This window comes from Conger conger, chromosome 1 (genome assembly GCF_963514075.1).
Source record: "Conger conger chromosome 1, fConCon1.1, whole genome shotgun sequence".
Lineage (NCBI taxonomy): Eukaryota > Metazoa > Chordata > Actinopteri > Anguilliformes > Congridae > Conger > Conger conger.
The window spans coordinates 64,808,315-64,831,418 of NC_083760.1; the positions used below are offsets into that span (position 1 = coordinate 64,808,315).

General features: G+C 42.6%; 2 protein-coding genes across 6 annotated transcripts; both read left to right on the forward strand.

Moving 5' to 3' along the window:
• Positions 1-347: 347 nt before the first annotated feature.
• topaz1 (testis and ovary specific TOPAZ 1) lies at positions 348-11,046 on the forward strand. Its single transcript, XM_061243436.1, has 19 exons — positions 348-1,255; positions 1,395-1,471; positions 2,105-2,175; positions 2,506-2,561; positions 2,672-2,730; positions 2,974-3,050; positions 3,184-3,300; positions 3,427-3,487; positions 3,681-3,832; positions 4,040-4,132; positions 4,393-4,508; positions 4,622-4,691; positions 5,590-5,761; positions 5,922-6,022; positions 6,670-6,835; positions 7,119-7,292; positions 8,583-8,783; positions 9,881-10,064; positions 10,152-11,046. The coding sequence occupies exons 1-19, from the start codon at positions 348-350 to the stop codon at positions 10,408-10,410; spliced, it is 3,114 nt and encodes a 1,037-aa protein (XP_061099420.1). The 3' UTR covers positions 10,411-11,046.
• Positions 11,047-13,410: 2,364 nt separating this feature from the next.
• tcaim (T cell activation inhibitor, mitochondrial) lies at positions 13,411-22,031 on the forward strand. Of its 5 annotated transcripts, none has more exons than XM_061249686.1 (11): positions 13,411-13,501; positions 13,974-14,053; positions 14,382-14,517; positions 14,624-14,765; positions 15,009-15,258; positions 15,922-16,044; positions 17,513-17,610; positions 17,873-17,964; positions 18,183-18,415; positions 19,435-19,566; positions 20,116-22,031. In XM_061249686.1, exons 2-11 carry the CDS (start codon positions 14,019-14,021, stop codon positions 20,339-20,341), a joined length of 1,467 nt encoding a protein of 488 aa, XP_061105670.1. In that variant the 5' UTR covers positions 13,411-13,501; positions 13,974-14,018; the 3' UTR covers positions 20,342-22,031. The 5 variants fall into 5 exon arrangements, with proteins under 5 accessions (XP_061105670.1, XP_061105685.1, XP_061105677.1 ...); XM_061249701.1 differs by having other exon boundaries at positions 14,385-14,517; XM_061249693.1 differs by lacking the exon at positions 13,411-13,501 and adding an exon at positions 13,562-13,872.
• Positions 22,032-23,104: the final 1,073 nt, after the last annotated feature.

Genomic DNA, 23,104 nt, shown 5'->3' on the forward strand with positions numbered 1-23,104 from the left:
GCCATATGGTCATGATGGGGACTGAGGAGAGCAGACTTTCAGGGGAATCTTGTATAGATAGCTGTGTGGATGGGGAAATGGAAGATGAGAACAAAAGCCAAGGCTTTTCCTCCTGTCAGAGAACGACCCCTTCACAGGTATCGACTCGCCCATCCTGTGCCCGGGTCTATATCTCCTGGCCTTTTAGGGAACGGTTGTCCTATACAAATGGGTGGGATGTGAGTGTCACTAGTCAGTCTGTATCAGGACCATCCTCATCTTTAGTGGCTCTTAGTGTCTCTCCTCTCTGTGACTCTTCCATCACTGACACTCCTATCAGCCAAAATTCATCCCAGTCTTGTGAAGAGATGGACTCTTCCCCATCACAGAGCGAAGGCAGTGACTTTCGAGATGACGCCGAACACTTGAGGACATCTGAGACAAATGGGAGTATCTCTGAAACCCCAGAATCTTCAGGTCTTCTTAATGGGTCAAGTCAGTCAACCCAGATCATGTTAGAGTTACAGCACGATGGGCGCTCTGCTGAAGCTGTGGAGCTCCAGCACGATCCAACATCCTGCAGCCCTGCCAACGGTCATCCCTCTGAGATTGTACAGGAGCAAGGGACCTGTACGGAGGAGATAGCAGAGACACAGCTGTGTGAATCTAACTGCTTCTCTAGGCAGAAGTTGCAGCAGACCAAGTCTCCCTCAAAGCAGTCCGGCAGCTCTGTGGATCAGGATGAAAGGCCTACTAGGACTAACCCACCAACCTGTTCCCACTTACTGAATGACACCGCAGATTCTCCCACCTGGGAGAGGTGTGCAATGCCTTCTGGTCTAGCTCAGGTAGAACTCTCCCCTTGTGTGAGCCAGGCGCAAAGTCTGGAGGTCAACACAGCTCTTGTGCATGGATGGTCTGTGGATGACACCAGCAGCATGTCCTCTGATGACGATCTGATGGATGAGGTGTTTGCACCCTGTGGCGAGATCATGTGCGAGATCCGGGACGTGGGGCGATCCTGCCGGAGCTCTGCCCCTGATGAAGTGGGACCATCTGGGGAGGCGATTGACTTGTTGAAGGCCTATGAGCAGGATGCCATTGTCCTAGATGTAATTCAGGATGACCCAGAGCTGTTTGGAGATGTTCCAGAGGTACCAAATGTGGTGCCAGTCATGAAAAGTGGAATCCCTTCAGTATCCACATTTATCCATCCAATGAAGATGTACACTATGAAGAACAACCAAAAGATCATATGGGATACTGCGAAGTTAAGGTATGCTGCATGTTATTTGCATTTTTATAATTCATAATTAAGATAATTATAATTTCTGCAGTTTGCAGTTGAATGGCATGGAATTTCAAAGGTTCTGTGAGAGATTGATTCCTGCATTCTCTATACTTCCTGTATAAAGTGCAACTGGAAGAGACAACCTTGGACAGCAAGACGACAAAAAAGGAGTTGGTAGGATCCTCTTGCCTGTTCAGATAGGTAGGGTATGCCCACACTAACATCTCAGATGTACTTCAGCCCTGATACCTGTGTGCTGCATTATTAATGGCAGTTGTTGCCCCACACATGCACACCGCTTTACGCCTCTGCTGATTCACCATTCAATGTTCCTCCCACCCTTTCTGTTGCTTGTACCATAAAGCCATTCATCCACCGCTCATACAGCGTGTGTTTACCACTGGATTCAGATGAGTTGGAGTAGCAAACAACACTGCAAGAGACCTGCTGGTATAATCAAAAACCAAAGTTGTATTTGGCAAGTCGACTTAAAAGCGAAAGTAAATAAGCGCAGCCAAGTTTCACGGCTGAATGTGAACAATATAGAAAAGCATTAATGTTTTAGTGATGGTGTCCAGAAAAAAAATGTTTCGCAATGGCACCAGAAATTCAGTGGTGCTGTGCCATCTGTGTTGGGGAAATGCTGAATGCTATTATTTACTATATTTGTGTTTACTGTAGTGATTATGAACAGGTTCGTATGATTATGATTAGGAATTGTCTAATTAATTTGAATTATGTGGAGTGATGCAAATCATATACTGATTTTTCTCACATTTGCAATACAATTTATCATGATCATTGCTCTTGGTTCTTATCACTATAATTCTGCAGATGGTGAGAGACCCATATTAAATGGCCAAGTAGGGGAAGGAGTTCACACAGAGAGCAGTGTTCCTGCCCAGGTGAGCTAACCTGTGTTTTCTCACGTCTTTAAAATTAATCGTCAGCCCTTCATTAATGACATGTGTTCCCTTGTTGAACATGTTGACCCACATTTTGGCTTTGTTGAAAATTAATTTTGTGCAATGTAAAAATTGAGGGTATAGAAGTTGCCATGTGGTGGTCCAGCTAAATCACTGGATCTTGGTGTAGTGATACTCCCTATGCAAGAATGGTCTGCTATATCAGTATGATGTTTATTTACTCGATGTGTGTATAGGCTTTTATTTGTGCAATAAAAGTTCCAGTTTTTCACTAAGCTCACTTAAAGGCAAGTGTGACTTCTTTAACAGAGTACAGCTGAGAGTGCACAGAGCAGTGAATGGCTCTGGCCTGATTTTGCGACCAGGTAAATGTCTGCCTTTACCTGCAAAAAGGCTTGTCATTTGTGTGTTTCATTTCACCTGTAGTTTTTAATCTGCTTTCACAGGTAAGACCTAACTTGCTTTTCTGTTTTAGTGTCCAGGGAAATGCCAGGCTGAACTCAGCAACAGCCGGTGCATTTACCACTGATGCTGGTGAGAGAAAATACTCCCACCCTTTTGTCACAAAAAAGATCCCTTGCTGTAACTTATAGGCAGGTGTTTGTGTATCCTTAAAGAGCTGCTTCATGTGGAATATGTCTAGCAGACTGTTGATATATGTTTGACTCATTTATTTATTTCAGATCCATAATTTCTGCATTTTATTATTTGGAGGGACTGCTAAAATATATTTCAAGTAAAAATAACCCCTGCATTGCTCTGTGTGGTCTGTCTTAGGTTTGGATGGTGACCCTATGCAGACTCTTGTGACTAACGATCTTTGTGCTCAGAGTGCTGTTTGGACTGCTAGATCAGTGAGTTAATTATCTCATTAGCTGAACTGAACCCTGTCAATAACATAACAAATGGTGTTATAGTGTTGTTTTCTCTAGCCTACTGGGTTTCTCGCACTCATGTTTGCTTTGTTTTTGTTTTGTATCTTCACAGTTCAGCAACCAGGGTGAGGGCAGTGAGAAGTACTGCAGATATTACTTCAGCGAACAGCACATCTGTTTCAGGAAGTCATGTTGGTACCGGCACCTGCCTGCAGAGGGTGATGAGAAGGTAGGGGCAGACTATAAGATTGTCAAAGAATCTGTTCCCTGTTGTTATAGGCCCAACTACAATGTTCATGTTTTCTGGTCATTATGAAAAGCTACTTCCCATGATGCTTTTGCCTTGTGTTTTCAGTTCTGCATGGCTGCTGTGCGAAGGCTCTGCAGTGGTCAGCCCTGTCATTTACACCGGGCAGGTAATGTCCCCACAGTGGCCCACCTGCATAGTCTGTGCTTATCAGCGGGAACCGAGGATTCTGAGAATACATAAAAAGGGACCTGTTTACGGTGCTCTGGATGTTTTTATTTGTATTTTCAATACCATCCCAACATTTTCAGATTTGGGGTTGTAAATTCACTCACTTTATATGTTCTTACTTTTGCTTCCAGCTACGGTGTTTACCGAGTACTATCAGCAGTGTGCTCCTGGAGTCCATTTTGAAACGCACACCCTGAAATCACTCCTGTCAGCTTTGTTCAGTCAGGGAATTGTGAAAGATGTGCTTTCTGTGCTGAGAGTAATGACATACCACCAGATACTGGTAAGATATTGAAACTGTAAAATTGCTTTCCACTTAATACTTATTTCTGTGATAATTCACGCTTTTTACAGGTAGAGTGAATTAACTGGCATTTACTTTAGTATTCTAGTTTCTGTTGGCAGATTTATTGCATTTAAATTGCCATCTTTCACATGTTCTTGTGTGTATTTGAGTCTCGTAACTTGCACTGCGGCACTTCCTCTACAGCCACCAGTAGAGTTCATCTTGTCTCTGTTTGAGCGTGTGAGTGTGTGGGGTCTTCAAATAGCAGTCTCAGACCTCATAGATTTGACCGGCAAGGTGAGTTATGCTCACTTCACACATATTTCTTGTTTCATTCTGTATTTGTCTCTCTTACCATGTAAAACTTACTTTTTTTGTGTTTGGCATTGACATGGTTAAATACTTAAATGACAGATTAATAAAAACTTAACATTCAGTACATAGTTATGGTGGTATGTTATAGCAGTGGTTTCCTCGGTGCGCCTATGCATGAATACATTCACACGACTACAGTTGTCTCACTTCTTGTGTAATTTGGTGGCTGTTATGCTCCACAGTGTGTGGAAGCGGGTCTGGTGTTGACCACTGAGAACTTTGAGTACATGCAACACCGTCTGGAGCTCCTGCAAGCGACCAGCAGCCAGATGGAAGTTTTCATGACAGTTAAATATAGGTGCCCCTGTTCTTCTGTGAACATCTGAAATGTATTAAACTGCTAACCCTAGTGAGACACAGTATTATGGAGTAATTCAGATATGATAAAGGAACATTTGTGTGCTTTCTTAGAGCTTTGGAGACTGCTGTAACCTGGAAGCCAGAGGTTGGGCATCTGCCCATAGCGCTTGCAGAGGTAGAGGTAAGAGCAAAGCCTTTTCCAAACTATATTTCTGTGTTTGTTTGTATATGCACATTTATATACAGTGCAGTCCTTAAGTATTTGGACAGTGATACAATTTCTGTTCTTTTGGCTCTGTCCTCTAGCCCATTGGATTTAAAATGAAACTGTGAATATGAGGTTAACGTGCAGACTCCGCTTTAATTTAAGGGTATTTGCATCCAGGGTGATCTGTGTAGAAATTACATACCATTTCAGGGGATCAAAAGTAATTGGACATTTGGCTTCTCAGCTGTTTCTGATCTGTTTCTGGTTCCTTAGTGCAGGTATAAGAAAGCTTTCAGTATCTAGTTTTGATTGTGAGTCTGTTATTGGCATTTGTCAACATGAGGACCAGAGTTGTGCCAGTGGAAAATCAAGGAAGCCATAATAAGGCTGAGAAACAAGAAAGAAGAAAAAAACAGAGACGCATTGTTTGGCCTATGTCAATAGACAAACTGTTTGGAAGTTAGACCATCATGAAGAAGAAAGAGAGCACTAGTGTATGACTCAGGTTCTAGCCTTTGTATCTTTGCTTTTGACTCCGATGCTAGTCTGGGTCCCACTGCTGTTGTAACCTGGGCAAAATGCTTTACTTGAATGGGTTCAGAAACTGTCCAGCTGTAAATGAACACCCCGGAAGTTAGCCTGCCAAGCAACTAAACGATGGAAATTCCCAACTAGAAATACTGACTGAATTGTGACATGCAGGTGAAGCTTTGTAGGCATGTAATGATTTATAGCATACACTGTGTTGGACATGGCGTTTGAACAAGGTTATTGCCGTTTTCAGTCAATGGCAACTTTTCCATCCGCATTTTGGCCTCTTTGCCTCAAACATACCAGCTGTTGCCCCTGACTCTGAGCTCTGTCTCTCCAGTGCTGTAAAGAGCAGCAGGACTGGTCCAAGCTGGGGGCCTTGTTCAGCTCTATGTGCACGTCCAAAGCCAGCCTGGCCGAACTGAACCATCTGAGTGGGAGCATCGCCATGGCACTCCTCATGGACACCCCTCTCACCTCCCCATTTCCCTTCTGTCAGTTTCTGGAAGCTGGTGAGTTAAGCTGCTCCACAGAAACCTGTAAATAAATGCAACCCTGGTCTCACAATGTTCTCTACTAAAATAAGTGCCTCCATTAATTGTCATAGCACAAACAGGCAGAGACTTGTAGTTGAAATAATTGTTTCCTGTACTTCTCTTTTTGGTTGTCTAGTTTGTCAAGGAGCCTCTCTTGGTGGTTTGGTCAAAAGCTTACTTGGGCGCATTGGCGTTTCTTTGATGTTGAGATATTACAAAACACAGCAATGGACAAAGGTAATGAAGACTGATAGATGACATTGAAGAACACATGTAAAACATCCAAGACAACACATTCATCAGAGAGGAATATTGAAAAGTAGAATACAGAACAATCAGAAATGGAGGTTCAAGGAATTATCTAAAATCTCTAAATCTAAAACGAGGTCAGAACATATCACACAAACCCCACATAGAACAAGAGTAATTGTGCATGAAACACAACTGATTTTAATGTGTTGTACAAAAGTAACAAAGAATAGATACAGATGTTAGCTTCAGAGAACCTCAGTGTTTATTCTTTAGCTTGATCCAAATTGTAGTCTCATTGCATGTTTAGTGTATGACATTTCTTTAAAAATGAAAAATGAACTTTATCATAATTGGAATTGAAAGCAGATTGTGACCAAGCAGATTCCATACAACCGCCGTGCATTTTGAGAAGACTTACAGTTTAGCCCTTGATGGCAGCTACCTGAGCTTTTGTGACATGGAGCTTTACTCCATGTTTTTTATTCCACACATCCCCATGGCAGACCTGATGATGACATCACTCTAACAACTAGCGTAAGGAAGGAGTAGAGTTGGAAATAGAAAGGCACTGCAGCTGATGGTCAGTGGGTGGGTGAATGGTAAAGGCACGCTGCTAATGAGGTATCTTGCAGGGGAAGAAGCTGCTGGACGCCCTGAATGCTTTGAAGGTTAATTACTCGACGTTCAAGGGCCTGATTGCAGGAGAGAGCAGCGTGTCACGGTGCCGGATAATAAGCATGGCTGCCGAGGTGTTTCTGAGTTGTGGGAGCATGGAGAACGCACTCCGTGTGCTTAAAGGTAAAACGCACATCTGGTAAAACACAAATATTCATGCCACTGAGCCAGGGGTATGGCACTGCACCTCAAATGATCCTTAATAAGCGTACCTCAGTGGGGACCACACTCTTACAGTTTGATGGTACACTTAGTGTACAGGATGGGTGTAGTCTTGATTTGAGCAGAATGTGATCAATAACGATGTGATTTGGTCACCTGGTTCTGAGTTTCTGAGAGAGCACTATGCTGTGATTGATCAGGACTCATGTGACTGTATGGCATTGAGAAAGGCACTGTCTTTCAGATAACGAGTGGATCCTCAGGTCCCTGTTGTGGCAGTGTGAAGAGGCGGACATCGCACACCGTCAGAGTGTGCTGTGCCGTCTGGCAGAGTGCACCACCCAGAAGAACATGTTTACGGAGACACTGGAGATCTTGACCAATTTGCCTGATTTGGCTGATGTTCCGGATGGTACAGGTGAGGGAGGAGTTTGATCCTCACTGCTGAGGGGACTGGGAAGCCCTCTGTGGGTGATCTCCACTAAGGCCTGATCACCCAATGAAGTTAACACTGGTAGGGTTTGATAAACAGCTGTTACTTTGAATTGAAGTGTCCTTGATTAATCACATTTCTTCATATTTACACTTAAACTGAGGATGAATTACTGTTGCTCATCTGTAACAGCAGCTCACAGCAGATGAGATAACCCCCCCCTCTCTAATTTAGGGGACCAAAAGTAATTGGACAGCTGGTTTCTTAGCTGTTTCTGATTAGTTGGGTATATTCAATGGCCTTATTAGTGCCGGCATAAGAAAGCTTTCAGTATCTAGTCTTGATTCTAGGCTTTTGATTGCCCTTGGAGTCTGTTATTGGCTTTTGTCAACATGAGGACCAGAGTTGTGCTAATGACAGTAAAGGAAGCAATTATGAGGCTGAGAAATAATTTTTTTTTAAAAACAGCCAGCCACATAGGCCAAACAATAGGCTTACCAAAATCAACTGTTTGAAACATCATTCAGAAAACCAAGTAATTACCTGCATAATGACGAAAACCCCGCAAACACCCTTCCCAACGATCAGAAACAGCCTTCAGGTGGCACGCACGGATATGTCAGGGACTACTCTGCAGAAAACCTCACTAAAAGATCTTTTAGACGTTTAGAGGTGTGACTTAGAGGTGTAAACGTTAAATTAGCATGTTTAATAGTGCTAACTAAACGTTACTAAAATCCTTTATAACCATTTGTGTTGGGCGATCTTTGGCTTGCTTTAACAGTCAGCTATTCTGCTGATCTTGTGTTGCTTCGACTTTGCTAAAAATAATTAGCAAAGAACGCAAGAGAAAAGTGTCATTTAGTCACACTTTAACCAGATACAGCAGTCTAGCCTTGGATTTGGACAGTTAATTTGCAAACGATGTTGTGAAATAATCTAATGGGCAGGACACAGGGAGAAAATGCACTTGTTGAGATTCCCCATGTAACCTGTGCAGGTCAGTCAGTCCATACTGTGTTTATGAAAGAGTGTTTGATCGTATACCCTTTTGAAATCTCCCCAGTCTGATGTCATTGGTTTCTGTAAGTTTCCACAGGTTCCAGGGTTACACATTTCTTTTGTTAACATTACGTTACATTACAGGCATTTAGCAGACGCTCTTATCCAGAGCGATGTACAGTGACGTGTTAAAAGGCTTGCATCCTGCATCTGACAGTAGGAGGTCATGTGACTGCAGGCTGATTGATGATAAAATACCTGTCCTTTCCTAAGATGCAGTAGATCCCTCCCAGTACAGTATCTTTCACTGGCATCTCAAGGCCTGCTTGGAGAAACAGAATTTGATTGTTGGTTCAAACATAGTGGAAGTCATGTTTACAAAGAAGATTGAAGTGGATGTGTGTCTTCTACGATCACTCGTACACAAGCTTGGAAAGCAAAATTCTTGGCAAAAGGCACGCTCTCTCTACAAAAGTAAGTACCTGCGTCACCCTTTTCCTGTGAAATCCCTTTTATTTCTAAAGCTTGATGCACATTTTAATGATTTTAGGCCTAATTTGGCTCTTTGCTCAGCAGTTGCCATGATGCTCTGTCAAGCTCGCTGCATTGCATGTTGAAACCATTCCACACTTTCAAGTCTTGATTCATTAACTATTTCATTACCCTACAAGCGCTGACACTTCCTTTACTGAGCACCCTTTGATTTCCTCCCGTCTTTACCAAGTATTGCCTTTTTAGAGGCAAGATAAATGACCATGTTCCAATAAAAAAACAAAACCCCTATAACGCTAATGGACTGATGTGATAAATGACACGGTTTCATAGTAATGATCCAGGATAATTATACAATAGCCTACTTTAAAATATACATTTTAATCAGGTCCCTTGATGCTACATTCAACATTTTAAAACCTTTAATTACCCACTAAGCTAAATTATAAAATTAAATGTTAAATTGGATTTTGCTTATGAAAATGTGTATGGTCAGCTGTTCCTTGAATAACAGTACTGCCATACAGAATACCATGTTTTAAACTTGTAACGTCATGGGTTAGTGATGATAGAGCGGCTAAGATGCTTTCACGTCCAAATGGACGCAGTTAGATTTTTCCCACAACCACATCCTGCGCTGAAATCGATTGAGTAGTTGTGTAGTCCTCCCTGACAGAGCTGTATTCTGTCAAGCTTGTCTTTTATAGTTCTTCCTTGAATAATGTATGAAGTGATCACTTGTAACTTGACCTCTTTTTTTGTATTGTTTTAACTGCACCCTTTGCCATAGAAAACTTGCCTTGTTGCATGGCCTCCTATGCCTTACACCCTGGCTATTTCTGTTCCAACATTAGAATCACAAAAGAAGAACTTCAGGCTTCTGCTGAATGGGTCTTGGAACTTACTTGAATAATCTTTTGAATGATACTTGAATAATCTTTTGAATGATTTGTATATTAATTCAAGGAAAGTGATGTGCTCAATCACAAAGATAGGAAGTACCTGTGCCAATGAATGGTAAAGAATGTATTAAATACACCCTTTCAGTGCTCTTGCTTGCCCTTGTCCTGTGGTCCCAGGTGCACTATCTGTGGGATGTTACCCACAGACCCAGATGAACAAGTACTGCAGAATTCTTCCCGTCCCACACTCTCTGAGTGAAATCGAGATGACGCTCGCCCTCGAAATGTTCATGGTGTCCAACGCCAGTGACATCCAGAATCCAGGTTTCTTCCCCCATGCCCTTCAGATTGTGTTAAAGGGGTGAGCATTGTTCTCCACCTTTTGTACTTCAAACCTTTCGTCATTTTAACATCTGTAATGCCACAGTTTTTTGTGTTTTTTTTCCAGGAAAGGGGGCACTGAGCTGGTGAGTGAGACTGACCACCATGCGGCCATTAGCCGCCTCTTGTCTGCAGCCCAGACTGCAAACCCCAAACTGGTGATCAAATATGCTACTGTCAGTGTGAATAAGGAGCAAGTGTTCACCCTGGACTCCCTTTCTGCCTACAAGTGGCTCTCCCAGAACTTGAACTGGGCCTCCAAGGTCTGGCTGTCCTCAGACTCTAAACCAGAGACCGACTTCAGCCCCCAAGCTCTGTCTACTTAGAGAGGCCTACACAACTGTACATCATTCCTACATTTACCATGTGTAACAGGCATGTTCTTCTCAGGAAAACTTTGGAGCACTTGTTTGATTTCCTTTTTAAGGTTAAACCTTAGTTTGGCGCAATTAACTGGAACTCCTCTGAACTTGGGCGAGGGTTCTGGCTCCAGTCAATTTTTTCACAATATTGCATCGTGTTTCCCTCCCGTCTCTCAGGTGAATGCTCCACACCTGTTGGGTGGATCTGCTTTTTTTTATACACTAAATCAACTATGCTGCAGAAATCTTGCTTCCATTGTCATGGCTTGACTTGAAGTGGGTTCATAGTTATAGTTGGAGAAATATTGCATTTCATTTTCATTTTTTATTTTATTATTTTTTTTTACTTAATGTTAAGTAGAAGCAATATGTTAATACTTGTATTTTGTAAGTAGAGTGTATGATCGCACTTGGAAATTACGTTTGGCCTTAAATTGACGCATTCAACAATGGATTTACCATGTAAATCTTAGTATTCTAATTACTGTACTTAAGAATGGCATTCTTGTGTTCTATATTCCTCAGATATAAATCATAAAATCAAATTTCAGTGCAGATTCCGGTATTACAGCTGGTAATATCTTTGCTTTATCAGTAATAAACTGCCTTTAAAAAAGATTTTCAGTTTGAGTTTCTGCATGAGTTGAAATGTCACCAATAAAAAAACTTTTGACAACTTTCTGGTGAATGTTTTTTTTATTATTATTCACTCCTTACCACCCGCTGCAATGTGATGAAGTGGTAGTGCTAATGTAAACTCAACGTTTCGAACAGAACACGGGCAGCGGCCGCTTTCACCAGAAGTTAACGTCCGTTCAATGGTAGTTTTTCTCCTGACGAATGCGGTTTATGATTATGGTTGGTTATTGATTATCTCAGACACTAAAACACTTTGATGAGAATTAAATCGATAATTATAGAGAAAACTGCAAATAACTACACAACGTCCCAGTGCTCGGAAGATTTAGCTCACAATGGTCCGAACGCTGCCATTTCCAGTTTCCAGCTTCCCCACCACAATGTCACAGTGGAGCACTATTACCATATCACTATGCTGAAATGGATCGCGTATGTGACTCGTATAGGGTGACCAACTGCTAATAAGCCCAATGTGGGACAAGGGGTATGTTTCTGAGGGACAATGTGGGACACCGCCCCCACTCAGCAGGCAGACCGATACCGGTTTACCGATTTCTGGCAGATACCGCTTTTTCATGGTATAATAATGTTGCCCTGTTCCCCTAACATATATAAGTACTGCTGTATGCTCATGAATAGGTAACCCTTGTTAATGAGCCCTTAGCTTTCAATGTGTTTTTTGTTCTAAATAAAGGATATTCATAATATATATATTTTTTTTTCTTTTAAACATTTCAATTAATTGACAGGTGAACTTCCACTTAAGATTTACTTTTTATTTAAAGTGATTATTCACTGGCATTGCAGTGGTTCAACACAGCAGGAACACTAACAAGTCTCCACTCACTTATCACTGGCATTGCAGTGGCTCAACACAGCTGGAACTGTAGAAAAAAAAAAACTCTTAACTCACAAGTCCAGGGGTTCACAGAACGAGAAGGGGGAGGAAGGACGGTAAACTTGCAGTGATAGTAAGGGCAGGCCAGGCACAGGAAAAAAACTGTTCAGTGTTCTGGGGACACCTTTAGGACTTTGTCTTCACACCTTCTCACCAGCATCTGAATCAAATAAGGAAGAAAGACAAGAAACAGAATTTAAGCAACATTATTATGATGAGCTTCCAAATGGTTTTCCAGTATAGGCAGTCCACCAATGTTCAAAATAAATAAATCAAATTTCATCTTAGACATCTTGTAATGTATAATTCCTTCCGTTGTTCGGAAGGAATTATACATTACACACACAAAAACCAAAGCTGATCTGGCAGTAATTTTTCAGTTATTCGTCATGAAAGTTGCACTGTTCGGAACATGGTGAGTTTATGTTATACCTATGCAATGTTACTGTAGTGCTATATTTTGTGCAAATCACAAATACTGAGTCAATTGTAATCCTGTATCTTCATAAGTGTTACAAAATGGCATTGATCAATCAACTTGACAATTCCCTGCTTTTGACACTGCTTGGGTTTATAGAAAAGCAATTGTATTTATACATTTCGATATATAAAGTCCAATAGTGAAAAGTCCCATATAATTGATGAGCTGTAGTAAATGAATGGTACCATCTTGGAGCTTTTCAATGAAAGGTGAAGCAGACCGGTAAATTCATGTGGCGTGAGAGAGCAGGTGGGTAAGTGGATTTGAGTGGGCAAGAGAAGCACAAAAGAGCAAGCAGGTAAGAAGACCTGAGAAATTGAGATCCAGGGGTTGCAGGCGAGTGAGAACCATCATGGCCTTTGTAAATCCACAGTCCTCCAGGAAGTCTGGTCACCCTACACATGTATGTTCTCAGATCATGCTGGTCATCAATTACATTACATTACATTAACGGCATTTGGCAGACGCTCTAATGCAGAGCGACGTACAGTTGGTTAGACCAGGCAGGAGACAATCATCCCCTGGAGCAATGCAGGGTTAAGGGCCTTGCTCAAGGGCCCAACGGCTGTGCAGATCTTATTGTGGCTACACCGGGGATCAAACCACCAGCCATGCTTATTTACCACTACAGGCCACCCTGCACATATCATCATGGTCTCAGGTTCTGCTTTTGTTACTGTATGATTAGTAGTGTCTTGGACAGTGCCTATTTTACATTCTGACAGACTGCAACCTGACTACATCTTATGGACACCATTCTTCCACTGACTTCCATTAAAACTCCTACTTCTTGTTCGTTCTAATTTTGCTTTCATGCATAGGGCCTACTGTTAGTTTTGCCCATCGTCTTGGCAGAACCGTTTCCTTGACTACGTCTACTTTACACTTCACCAGCAGATGTCGCTTTTGGCTTCGTTGTCAGATCAATGACGAAAATAGCGTCATAATGCGAATATGGCTGATGGAGGAAAGCGATTGCTCTCGTCTATTCGCGTGTTTGGATTAATGAAGGCAGCTATTTCTACGACGATGAATGGGTAATGTTTATTTTAATCGCGGCAATGTTAAAAGAGCCAAAGAGGAGTTTAAATGGGAAGCGAAGCTGCAACATATACAATTGAAACGACTGCTAATCTGTTTTGACTTGACATTACTTTCGGTGTGTGGCTGGTTTAGTCTGTTGGTCTGTGTATTTTCAGCAATTCTCAGAATGTAGGTTAAACTCAGAAGCTAGCTAGCCACACAATGTCGTGTCATAACCTTCCGTTTACTATGTGTAAATGTGGGACTAATGGCATTTGTGTTTTTACCCCAGTAATTCGAGTAATTCATCCTGTCTGTAGCAACTAGCGTTATTCGATTGTTACAGCAACTTACATCGAATAGATTAGTTCCATAACATTCTCTGGTATGTAACCTTACCTAGCCTAAAATGAACGGCGCTCCGTACTTAGATACTTTTTTATAGGTGACTGTAAACAGAAGAAAATGTTTTTTTTGTGTTTTCAGGAGAAATTCAACAGTTGCGGATGTCGTGATTTGAAAGTTTAAGCGATGTCTCTGGTCACCTTCCTACGCTGGACCATGAGGTCAGTGAAAAGTGGCTACAGAGTCATGCAATTTAAGCGCATTATTTAGGAATATTTGTATTGATCTAGCGGCTGAGCCTGATCACAGAACCAATTCGGATCTCCGTTGTGTATTTGCAGCTGAATTTAAATTCGGAAATTCTTTTAGAGAATTTGTCGTTGTTTTTTTCCTTAGTTTTAAAAAAGACAGCATTTTCAACTGACTGCATCTAGACTGCATGTAAAACTATAATAGTCTTGTAAATCAAAACTGTGATTGGAATCCACGGCCTGGTGACTAATATATATGCCCCCTTGTTTTGTAAAATAATGCCCTCTCTCTGTCTAGCAGAACAAGCGGTAAACCTGTTGCTGTGCACGTCCTCCAGAAGAGGGCACTCTCTGGGGCAGACGCCATCACTGCGTTGCGCCCCTTCTACTTCGCGGTGCACCCAGACTTCTTCGGTCAGCACCCCAGGGAGAGGGTGAGCCTGCATGATCCTGTGAGAGTGGCGTTCGGATGGGTCATTTCTGTTCACTGCATGTAAGTGGTGTCTGCTCAGATTTTATACTGCTGGTCTCGGTCTGCAGGAAGTGAACGAGAACTCTCTCAAGAGGCTCAATGGCTATTTGGAGAACCTTCAGAAGCCAGGGTTTCGGTCCCTCAAACCAACCAAGCTGACCTTTTATGTCAGGGAAACAACCGAGAGAAAAGATGATATTCTTTCCGCAGGTGAACTTCTATGTTAAATATCACAAATGTCAGTTTGAAACTTTAGCTTGCTTTTATACTTCTAAATTGTGGTCTGTAAGCACAAATAGGAACATTTACTTATTTTTGTGAGAGCCATTACATTTGACTGAATGTGTGAATTTACAACTGTATATACTGTACTCTGCTGGTAGTTGTTCAACTACCAACAGAGTGGGGGGGTAATACCCAGATGTGTATTACTATGTGAGTCGTGTCATCCAGGGTTTCGGTCTGTCAGCTTCACACTCAACACCAAGGACATCCTGAGCACTGTGCAGGACGTGCTCCGCTCCTGTAGCCTGTCCATGGAGCACATTCAGGGTCTGGAGTCCAGTGCGGATGGGCGCCCCCCGGAGGCAGGAGCGGCCTTCTACAGACCTATCAGATGGGATAAGACCTACTATGCCTTCACTGGGTACAGAGACCCTGAGCAGGAGCTTGAACAGGCTAAGAGAGTGGAGGCCTCACTCAGGTACAGACCTAATACTTATGGGTCATTTAAGCAGCTGGGTGTATTGCTGAAGTGATTCTACTTTGTATAAGGGTGCAAAAACAGTGACCCCACATGAAACTCAAACTTGCAACCTTTTAAACCGCTAACCTTGACAGTCCATTGCAATTTCACTTATTGTACTTCTTTCATGGAAATTTTCTCCGCCTTAAGCTTTTCTCTTGTATAAAAGTGATTGGTGATTCCCCTTTTTTAGATCTATCAGTTTTGAAAAGACATTGCCTCCTACAGGAGACAGAACTTATAGTAGTCTAATTCTTTTAAGTGTGGGATATACAGCCCTTTAAGTGTGTGACATATAGCTCTGTACATGTGATATACATTGCATTACATTAATGGCATTTTGGCAGATGCTCTTATCCAGAGTGACGTACAGTTGATTAGACTAAGCAGGAGACAATCCTCCCCTCGAGCAATGCAGGGTTAAGGGTCTTGTTCAAGGGCCCACCAACGTCTGTGCGGATCTTATTGTGGCTACATCGGAGATTGAACCACCTTGCGGGTCCCAGTCATGTGCCTTAACCACTACGCTACAGGCCGATATACAGCCCTGTGTACTGTGTGTGATATACAGCCCTGTGTACTGTGTGTGTGTACTGTGTGTGTGTGCGTGTGTGTTTCCAGCCTGTGGCTGAGGAATAATGAGGCGGAGGCCAGTGAGAAGCAGAAGAGCAGCCTCCCCCGCAGAGAGGAGCTGAAGCGGCTGAAGACAGAGCTGTGTAACAGACTGGGTCTGACTGATGTCAGGTCAGCACAGCGTCACAGAGCATACATGCGTGCGCACACACACACTCACACACACTCACACACTCACACACACACATACATACATACAGTAAATACACACTCACACACATACATACAGTACACGGGCACACACACACACATACATACAGTACACAGGCACACACACACATGCAGTACACACACACACAGTACATGCACACATACACACACACATACATACAGTACACACACACACAGTACATGCACACACACACACACACACACACACACATACAGTCCACACATGCACACACACATACACACACAAACACACATACAGAACACACACACACACACACACACACACACACATACAGTCCACGCATGCACACACATACAGTACACGCACACTACACACACGCACGCATATACGTACACATACAGTACACACACACACACACACACATACATACATACAGCACACGTGTGCACACACACACGCATACACGTACAGTACACACTCGTGCACACACAATAATTATGAATGTTAAATTTCTTTTTCAAAATTCTACAGATTAGGATTATCATGAAGATGCTTATTATTTATTTGTTTTCCAAATATTTCCAACATGACATGTTTAGTTTAGATTGCTACATACAGTATCATCAATTCATACTGCCACATTTTTAATCTTAGCCCATTTAAGCTCCATTACCACATAACATTATTGCAACTTTTTTCAATGTTGCAATATACTTGTGGTGAATAGACCCATTATGTAGCAACCTCTGTTTTCAGCATTATAATCCACATAATTCCAGTCGTGTTGTAAAATGCTTTGTATATATATTTGCCTGGCAAGAAAATGTTTCCTCCATGTGCTGTTCTTTAATTAATGAATTATGATTCATTTTGTCAGATCAGAAACATTGGTTTTCCTGCAGAAAAAATATTTACAATGTAGCTGGAACATTGTGATTTATGCTAGAAAAAGAGCTGTTGCCATAAAGCTACTATATTGACCTTGGTCGCTACTTAACTGAAAAGTTGCAATACTGTTCTGCTGTTTGGGGGTTTAAGTGACTTTCTCTAGGATAGAGTGGTGTTGCCCACCTGCAAATCCTCAAAAACTATACAGCCAGCTGGATGCCTAAGCTGTTTACTGAGCTTGGAACTCTGTGTTTTGCTTCTGACCAGCGCAGTTTAGCCCTCTTCCTGGAAATCTACCATCCCGTACAGTAGGTATTCATTTCAACCCTAATTTGGCCCTGATTCTACTAACTAGCAGCTGAAAGAGATCTCTAGTGGTTAAATGAGGTCTGCTTTATTATGGCTGGGGTGAAAACCTACAGGATAGTAGATCTCCAGGAACAAGGTTGGGCAGGTCTGCTTTAGACTAACAAAATCCTCAGACATCCATGCAAACCAAGCCTAATTCAGCATGGTAATCTTTGAACGATGTCATGTAGCTCTTCCTCCCGCCTGCAGGTGGCAGCGCAGCTGGGGAGTCACTCACAGGTGCAGCCAGTTGCAGAGTTTGAGTCGCTTCGCACAGCAAAATCCTGAATCTCTCCACAATTTGAGAGGTAAAGTCAGCTATTTAGCTGTGGGATTTCTTGGGGGGAAGGGGGGTTTCTTTAATAATTACACAGATGAAAATATGGTCAGTGTTTTGTATTATCCCTTGGACTGTTTTAATGAAATTGTGCATACTGTATATCATATACGTATCAGATAAGAGGTCAGTCAGTATAAACTACCAGTAGTTTCTCTCTTCAAATTGACATTATGAACGATGAGTCAAGTCCCTTTATATCGTTGAAGTACTTTGCTCCTATGTCCCTTCAGGGCACACACTGGTATTCACGGACCAATCAGGGATGAACGCCTCTGGTCATGTGATGCTTGGGACAATGGATGTCCATCACCAGTGGGCTAAAGTAGGAAGCAAAATGTTCTTAGTTCATCTCTGTAAAGTGAAATGTATGACCATACTTTGCTGTTGTATGTTTAGTCTCAATTTAAAAATTGCTTTAAGTTTCATTATGAGAGTATACGCTATGGTTGTCAGCTGTAGATAGCCTTTGCTGCATTTTTAAAATTATTTTATGCTGTGAGCACCAGTGAGGTAGTTTCCTCTGCGTGTCTGTTGGTGCAGCTTTTCGAGCGGTTGCCTAGTTACCGTGCCCTGCGGCAGCAGACGGAGTGGCTGAAGGAGAGGATCAGCCTGCTGCTCGGGGGCGTCCAGGTGATTCACATCGAGAGGCGAGGCCCCCTGCTGACCCTGGAGGAGCACTACAGGTCTCTCAGCGCCTTTCATAAGAGGCTCCTGCCCCGGAGGCCTGCTCTGCACCCGCGCAGCCTGCAGGACCTGGCTCTGACCCTGGAGAGGTACTCAACTCTACAATAAGAGCACTTTCACTCTCAGTACTAGTTATAAGCCATGTATTTATTTATTAATTTAAATGCTATTCCCCTAATATCAACGCAGTTATAATAATTATAATAATTTGTTATTCAGCTGGTGCCTTTATCCAAAGTGACTTAGTTGACTAGACTAAGCAGGGGACAGTCCCTCTGGAGAAATGCATGGTTAAGGGCCTTGACCAAAGGCCCAACAGGTGTGCAGATCTTATCGTGGCTACACAGTTGCTTGAACCACCAAGCTTCCGGGTCTCAGTCATGTACATTAACCGCTAGGCTACAGGCTGCCCCTAGGTATGTGCTCTTCTCTGAAGCTTGTAATGTCAGCCAGTCTGACACAGGTTGGAAATTGTGCTTGCACAGAAATGAGTCTGTGGAAGACCCATTGTGTGCACCTCAGTTGGCAGACTGCAGGTGCCCAGATGACCAGTAGGGGTCACTGGTGCATGTTGAGACTGTCATCCTGGTTCACTGAATCCTTCCCTTCCCTGGTGACACTAGAGAGTAAATTGCGTGTCACCCTGCATGGGTGCCAGCCACAGTAAGAACTGGCAGTGTCTGGATGCTGATACCAGACACATCCCTGCACTGAACAGGTTGACCTGTCCTGCAGCCTCCGTTATAAGCCATTTATGCTGGAATGGGCCTCGCATCACATACAGCATGCATTTAAAGCCATTTATCCTGGAGCAGGGCTCAGTTTTACTCTGTTATGGGTTATTGGTACTGGAACTGTTCTCATTCCCCACACCCTTATTACATTTGCAATGGATGCTTGTCTTTTAAAATCAACTGTAATATTTTACAGAGGGACCAAACCTTGTCTTGGTTGTGTTTTTACTGGCATTTTCAAGCGTCACACGAGTCTAGATGCACAGAGGTACACCCCTGCATGTGATTGGACTGGCTGGCTCAGTGCTGATAGGAGACGGGTCATAGTGTTGGTCCAGTGAGATTGAGGTCTCCCCTCCCTGCCTCTCCCCCAGTGGCTCCTGGAGCCCCTACCTGCACGAGCTAGGCCATTTCATAGTCCCCACGGCCTGCGAGACCCACCAGCTGCAGACCGTCCTGCAAAGCCAAGCTCAGGAGGCCCGCAGACGCGTCAAACGACATGAGAAGTGAGTGTGTGTGTGTGCACGTGCGTGCGTGCATTTTTTTTTTTGTATGCAGGTTCTGTGTGTGTGTGTGTGTGTGTGTGTGTATGTAGGTTCTCTGTGTGTATGTATGGAGGTTCTCTGTGTGTGTGTGTGTGTATGCAGGTTTTCTGTGTGTGTGTGTGTGTGTGTACGTATGTTTGTGTATACAGGTTCTGTGTTTGTGTGTACGTTTGTATGCAGGTTCTGTTTGTGTGTATGTTGGTGTATACAGGTTCTGTTGTGTGTGTTCATGTGTGTGTATGTTGGTGTATGCAGGTTCTGTGTATGTGTGTGTGTGTGTGTGTGTGTGTGTGTGTGTGTGTGTTTGTGTATACAGGTTCTGTGTGTGTGTTCATGTGTGTTCATGTGTATGTATGTTTGTGTATACAGGTTCTGTGTGTGTGTGTGTGTGTGTGTGTGTGTGTGTGTGTTTGTTTGTGTTTGTGTATACAGGTTCTGTGTGTGTGTTCATTTGTGTTCACGTGTGTATGTGTGTGCATGTACTCACCTGCTGTCACCACCTGTGTGCAGGCTGGAGGTGGAGGAGCGGGAGCTGGTGCGCTGGTGTCAGGGGGAGCTGGCCCTCAGCAGGCTGCAGAAGGAGCCCAGCTTGTCCAGCCAGCAGATGATGACGTGCTGCAGACGTCTGCTGGAGGAGCGGCCGGTGCAGCTGCAGGGTCTGCGTCTCTGCGTCTCCCACTTCTACTCCGTCCTGCAGGACGGAGACCTCTGCATCCCCTGGGACTGGAAGGGCTGAGCACCACGGCATCCTGCTGGCACGGGACAGCCTGTGGGGGGCGCTCTGCCCAAACAACAAGCACTTTATCCCGGCACTGGAATGTTATCAGTATGAAAAGCTTGATGAGTCACAAAAGCACCTCCTACATTTGGGGGATTATTCTGTTGTTGAGGGCAGAGTGGAGTATTATTTATAGTGAAACTAAGAATGTACTGAAGTACATTACTTCTGTTGAAATCTGATATGATGGTTAATTATTTTAATCCTTCATCTTCAGAGGCAGTGGACATAAGAACATTTATGTTCAAATTCACGTTCTGTTCTATTCACCATTACTGGCTTTTGTCAAAGCTCTCTCACATAGTTTTTTCAGCCTTTTTCTCCTGGGCCCTGTCTTTGCTTCTCATGAAATTTGGCTGTTAAATAGCAGGTGCAACTGTCTGGTGAAACAGCAACACTGCCAACCGTCTGTATTGTCTGCACACATCTTAGTCTAGTCTTATTATTCTTCACAGCAGAGCTGTGAGACTGACATTTTCCGGTTTTCATTTACTCTCAATTGACTACCTATCTTCACACTCAGGTTTTTCTAAAGATTTCCTATTGCTACCGTAAAATTTCACACACAAGCATGGCAAGTTAAGATCTTTGAAGTTTTTAGGGGTTTACTTTACTTCCACTAGATGGAGCACTTCTTCTATGAGACCAATTCCGATAGTTCCGAATAAGAGATTGGTCTCACACCCACTAATATAATACAGATTGTGGTCACTCCAAGAATATTGTTCTTGTCTGGATCCATTTCTATATGTCCCCATCAAAGGTGGACAATAATAACATACTTTATTACAGCAGGTCGCGGAGGCACCGGTGTAATCTTGGATTAGCTTTGTTGTAGTGTTGTTTGACATTAAATTGATATTATGTCAACCATTTAACTTTTGTCTTTAACAAAGGCCAGTATTGGAATACAATTCAGTATAAGGATATAGAGATTAGTTTCCTTTTTAACAAAAGAAAAAAGGACACCAGTGCAGAATCAATAACCTTAATTCTATTTCATCTAACAAAACATCCTACTAATATTCAAGGTCAGTATAGCATAAGCTCAAAATTGTTTGTGAATTGTGAACTTACAGGTTTTGAGGTCAGAGGTTATGATTGTGTGATTTGAAACATGAAGGTTCTGGAAGGCTGGAAATGGACGTATGTCCAGTAGTATACTGGGGAGAAGAGTTAGGATGGTGCTACAATTGATGAAATGCTGAAATGTTTGTTGTCAGTTTTTTTTTTCCTTCCCTGTCTACTGGCTGTTGGTTGTTATGGTTGGGTTTGGATTGTAGTTGTGAAATCATCCAGGCAATGTGGGATCGCCATATGGAGCTGCAGGTCAGGAGTTGTTCCACTGTGAAGCAGAGGCCATCAAATCAAGAAACCGCCTATTTAAACCCTATTTTGGAACATGTAAGGTTCCAAAATAAGCTGAAAGATGTACAGTAGCTTAGATGTTTTGAAAAGAAAACTGGGTGGGGGACATTATTGAACACTATTTGAGAGTTTCTGTTTAAAGAAATAAATCTATTTACAGTTGAATTAATACTGGTATGTGTACAGAGAACAGTTACTGTGATACTGTTTATAATGTAATATTTAATTAATGTAATGTATTAACAAATATTGTGTTTAAATAATAAAACTTTGAAAATGATTCAATTTTTGGGATTTTAAAAGTCAAATCACTAAAGTTAAATCCGCACTAATGGTAAGAACACCAATGGAGAGGCCAATAATAAATGCCATTTGGGTAGCAAATGGCAACCATGGAGGGACTGGGTTTGTAAATATTCTCGGAAGGATAGTGTAATAACACATAAAATGTAAATATACATACGATATTGGTCATGCTACATTTGAGATTAAAACAAAGAGGCTTGGTGATAATGCTTCCATGGGTCCTTATTTTGAAAGTGTTAAAACTCGGGTCAATTTACGATCCCAATGTTATAGTGACACGGTTCCTCATTTTATAATGCATGGATACAAAATGGGGGCTCCTCACCTTCCATGTTTTGGAAATCCACAGACAACACGAATCACGTGAAAGTTTCATAAGTTACATTATTGGCATTTGGCAGACGCTCTTATCCAGAGCGACGTACGGTTGATTAGACTAGGCAGGAGACAATCCTCCCCTGGAGCAATGCAGGGTTATGGGTTATGGGTCTTGCTCAAGGGCCCAACGGCTGTGCCGATCTTATTGTAGCTACACCGACCTTGCGGGTCCCAGTCATCTACCTTAACCACTACGCTACACGTCCATTGTTTCATTGTTCACATAGCAATTCTCTGGAGGAGTTATCATTACTGTCCATTTATCTGTGTCATAATGTAAACTCACCGTGAAGCGGCCGCTTGCACCAGAAGTTAACAATGGTAGTTTTTCCTTCTGAGGAATGTGGTTCATGATTATGGTCGCTTATTGACTATGCCAGACACTAAAACACTTTGATGTGAATTGGACCAATATTTATAAAGAAAACGACAAATAACTACAAAACGTCCCTGTGTTCAGAATACCGCATTACCTGATGGTGGTACGAACACCTACCTACTCTGTTATGCAGACTGATCCGTATAAGCCTGCCTGGTTCGTAGTCTCTCGTTAGCAACAGCTTCCCCACCACACTATCACAGGGGCGCACCATTACTCAGTCACTGTATGCTGAAATAGATCGCCTATGCGACTCGTACAAAGTTATTATGAAATTGAAGGAATTGGAC

Bases quoted from the DNA above. Each gene is read 5' to 3' on its own strand.
- topaz1 (XM_061243436.1), top strand. From the start codon at position 348: ATGGACTCTTCCCCATCACAGAGCGAAGGCAGTGACTTTCGAGATGAC. The intron at 2,731-2,973 runs GTGAGAGAAAAT...GGTCTGTCTTAG, and splicing joins TGCATTTACCACTGATGCTG to GTTTGGATGGTGACCCTATG. The intron at 3,051-3,183 runs GTGAGTTAATTA...GTATCTTCACAG, and splicing joins CTGTTTGGACTGCTAGATCA to TTCAGCAACCAGGGTGAGGG.
- tcaim (XM_061249686.1), top strand. From the start codon at position 14,019: ATGTCTCTGGTCACCTTCCTACGCTGGACCATGAG. The intron at 14,054-14,381 runs GTCAGTGAAAAG...CTCTCTGTCTAG, and splicing joins TTCCTACGCTGGACCATGAG to CAGAACAAGCGGTAAACCTG. The intron at 18,416-19,434 runs GTACTCAACTCT...CCTCTCCCCCAG, and splicing joins CTGGCTCTGACCCTGGAGAG to TGGCTCCTGGAGCCCCTACC.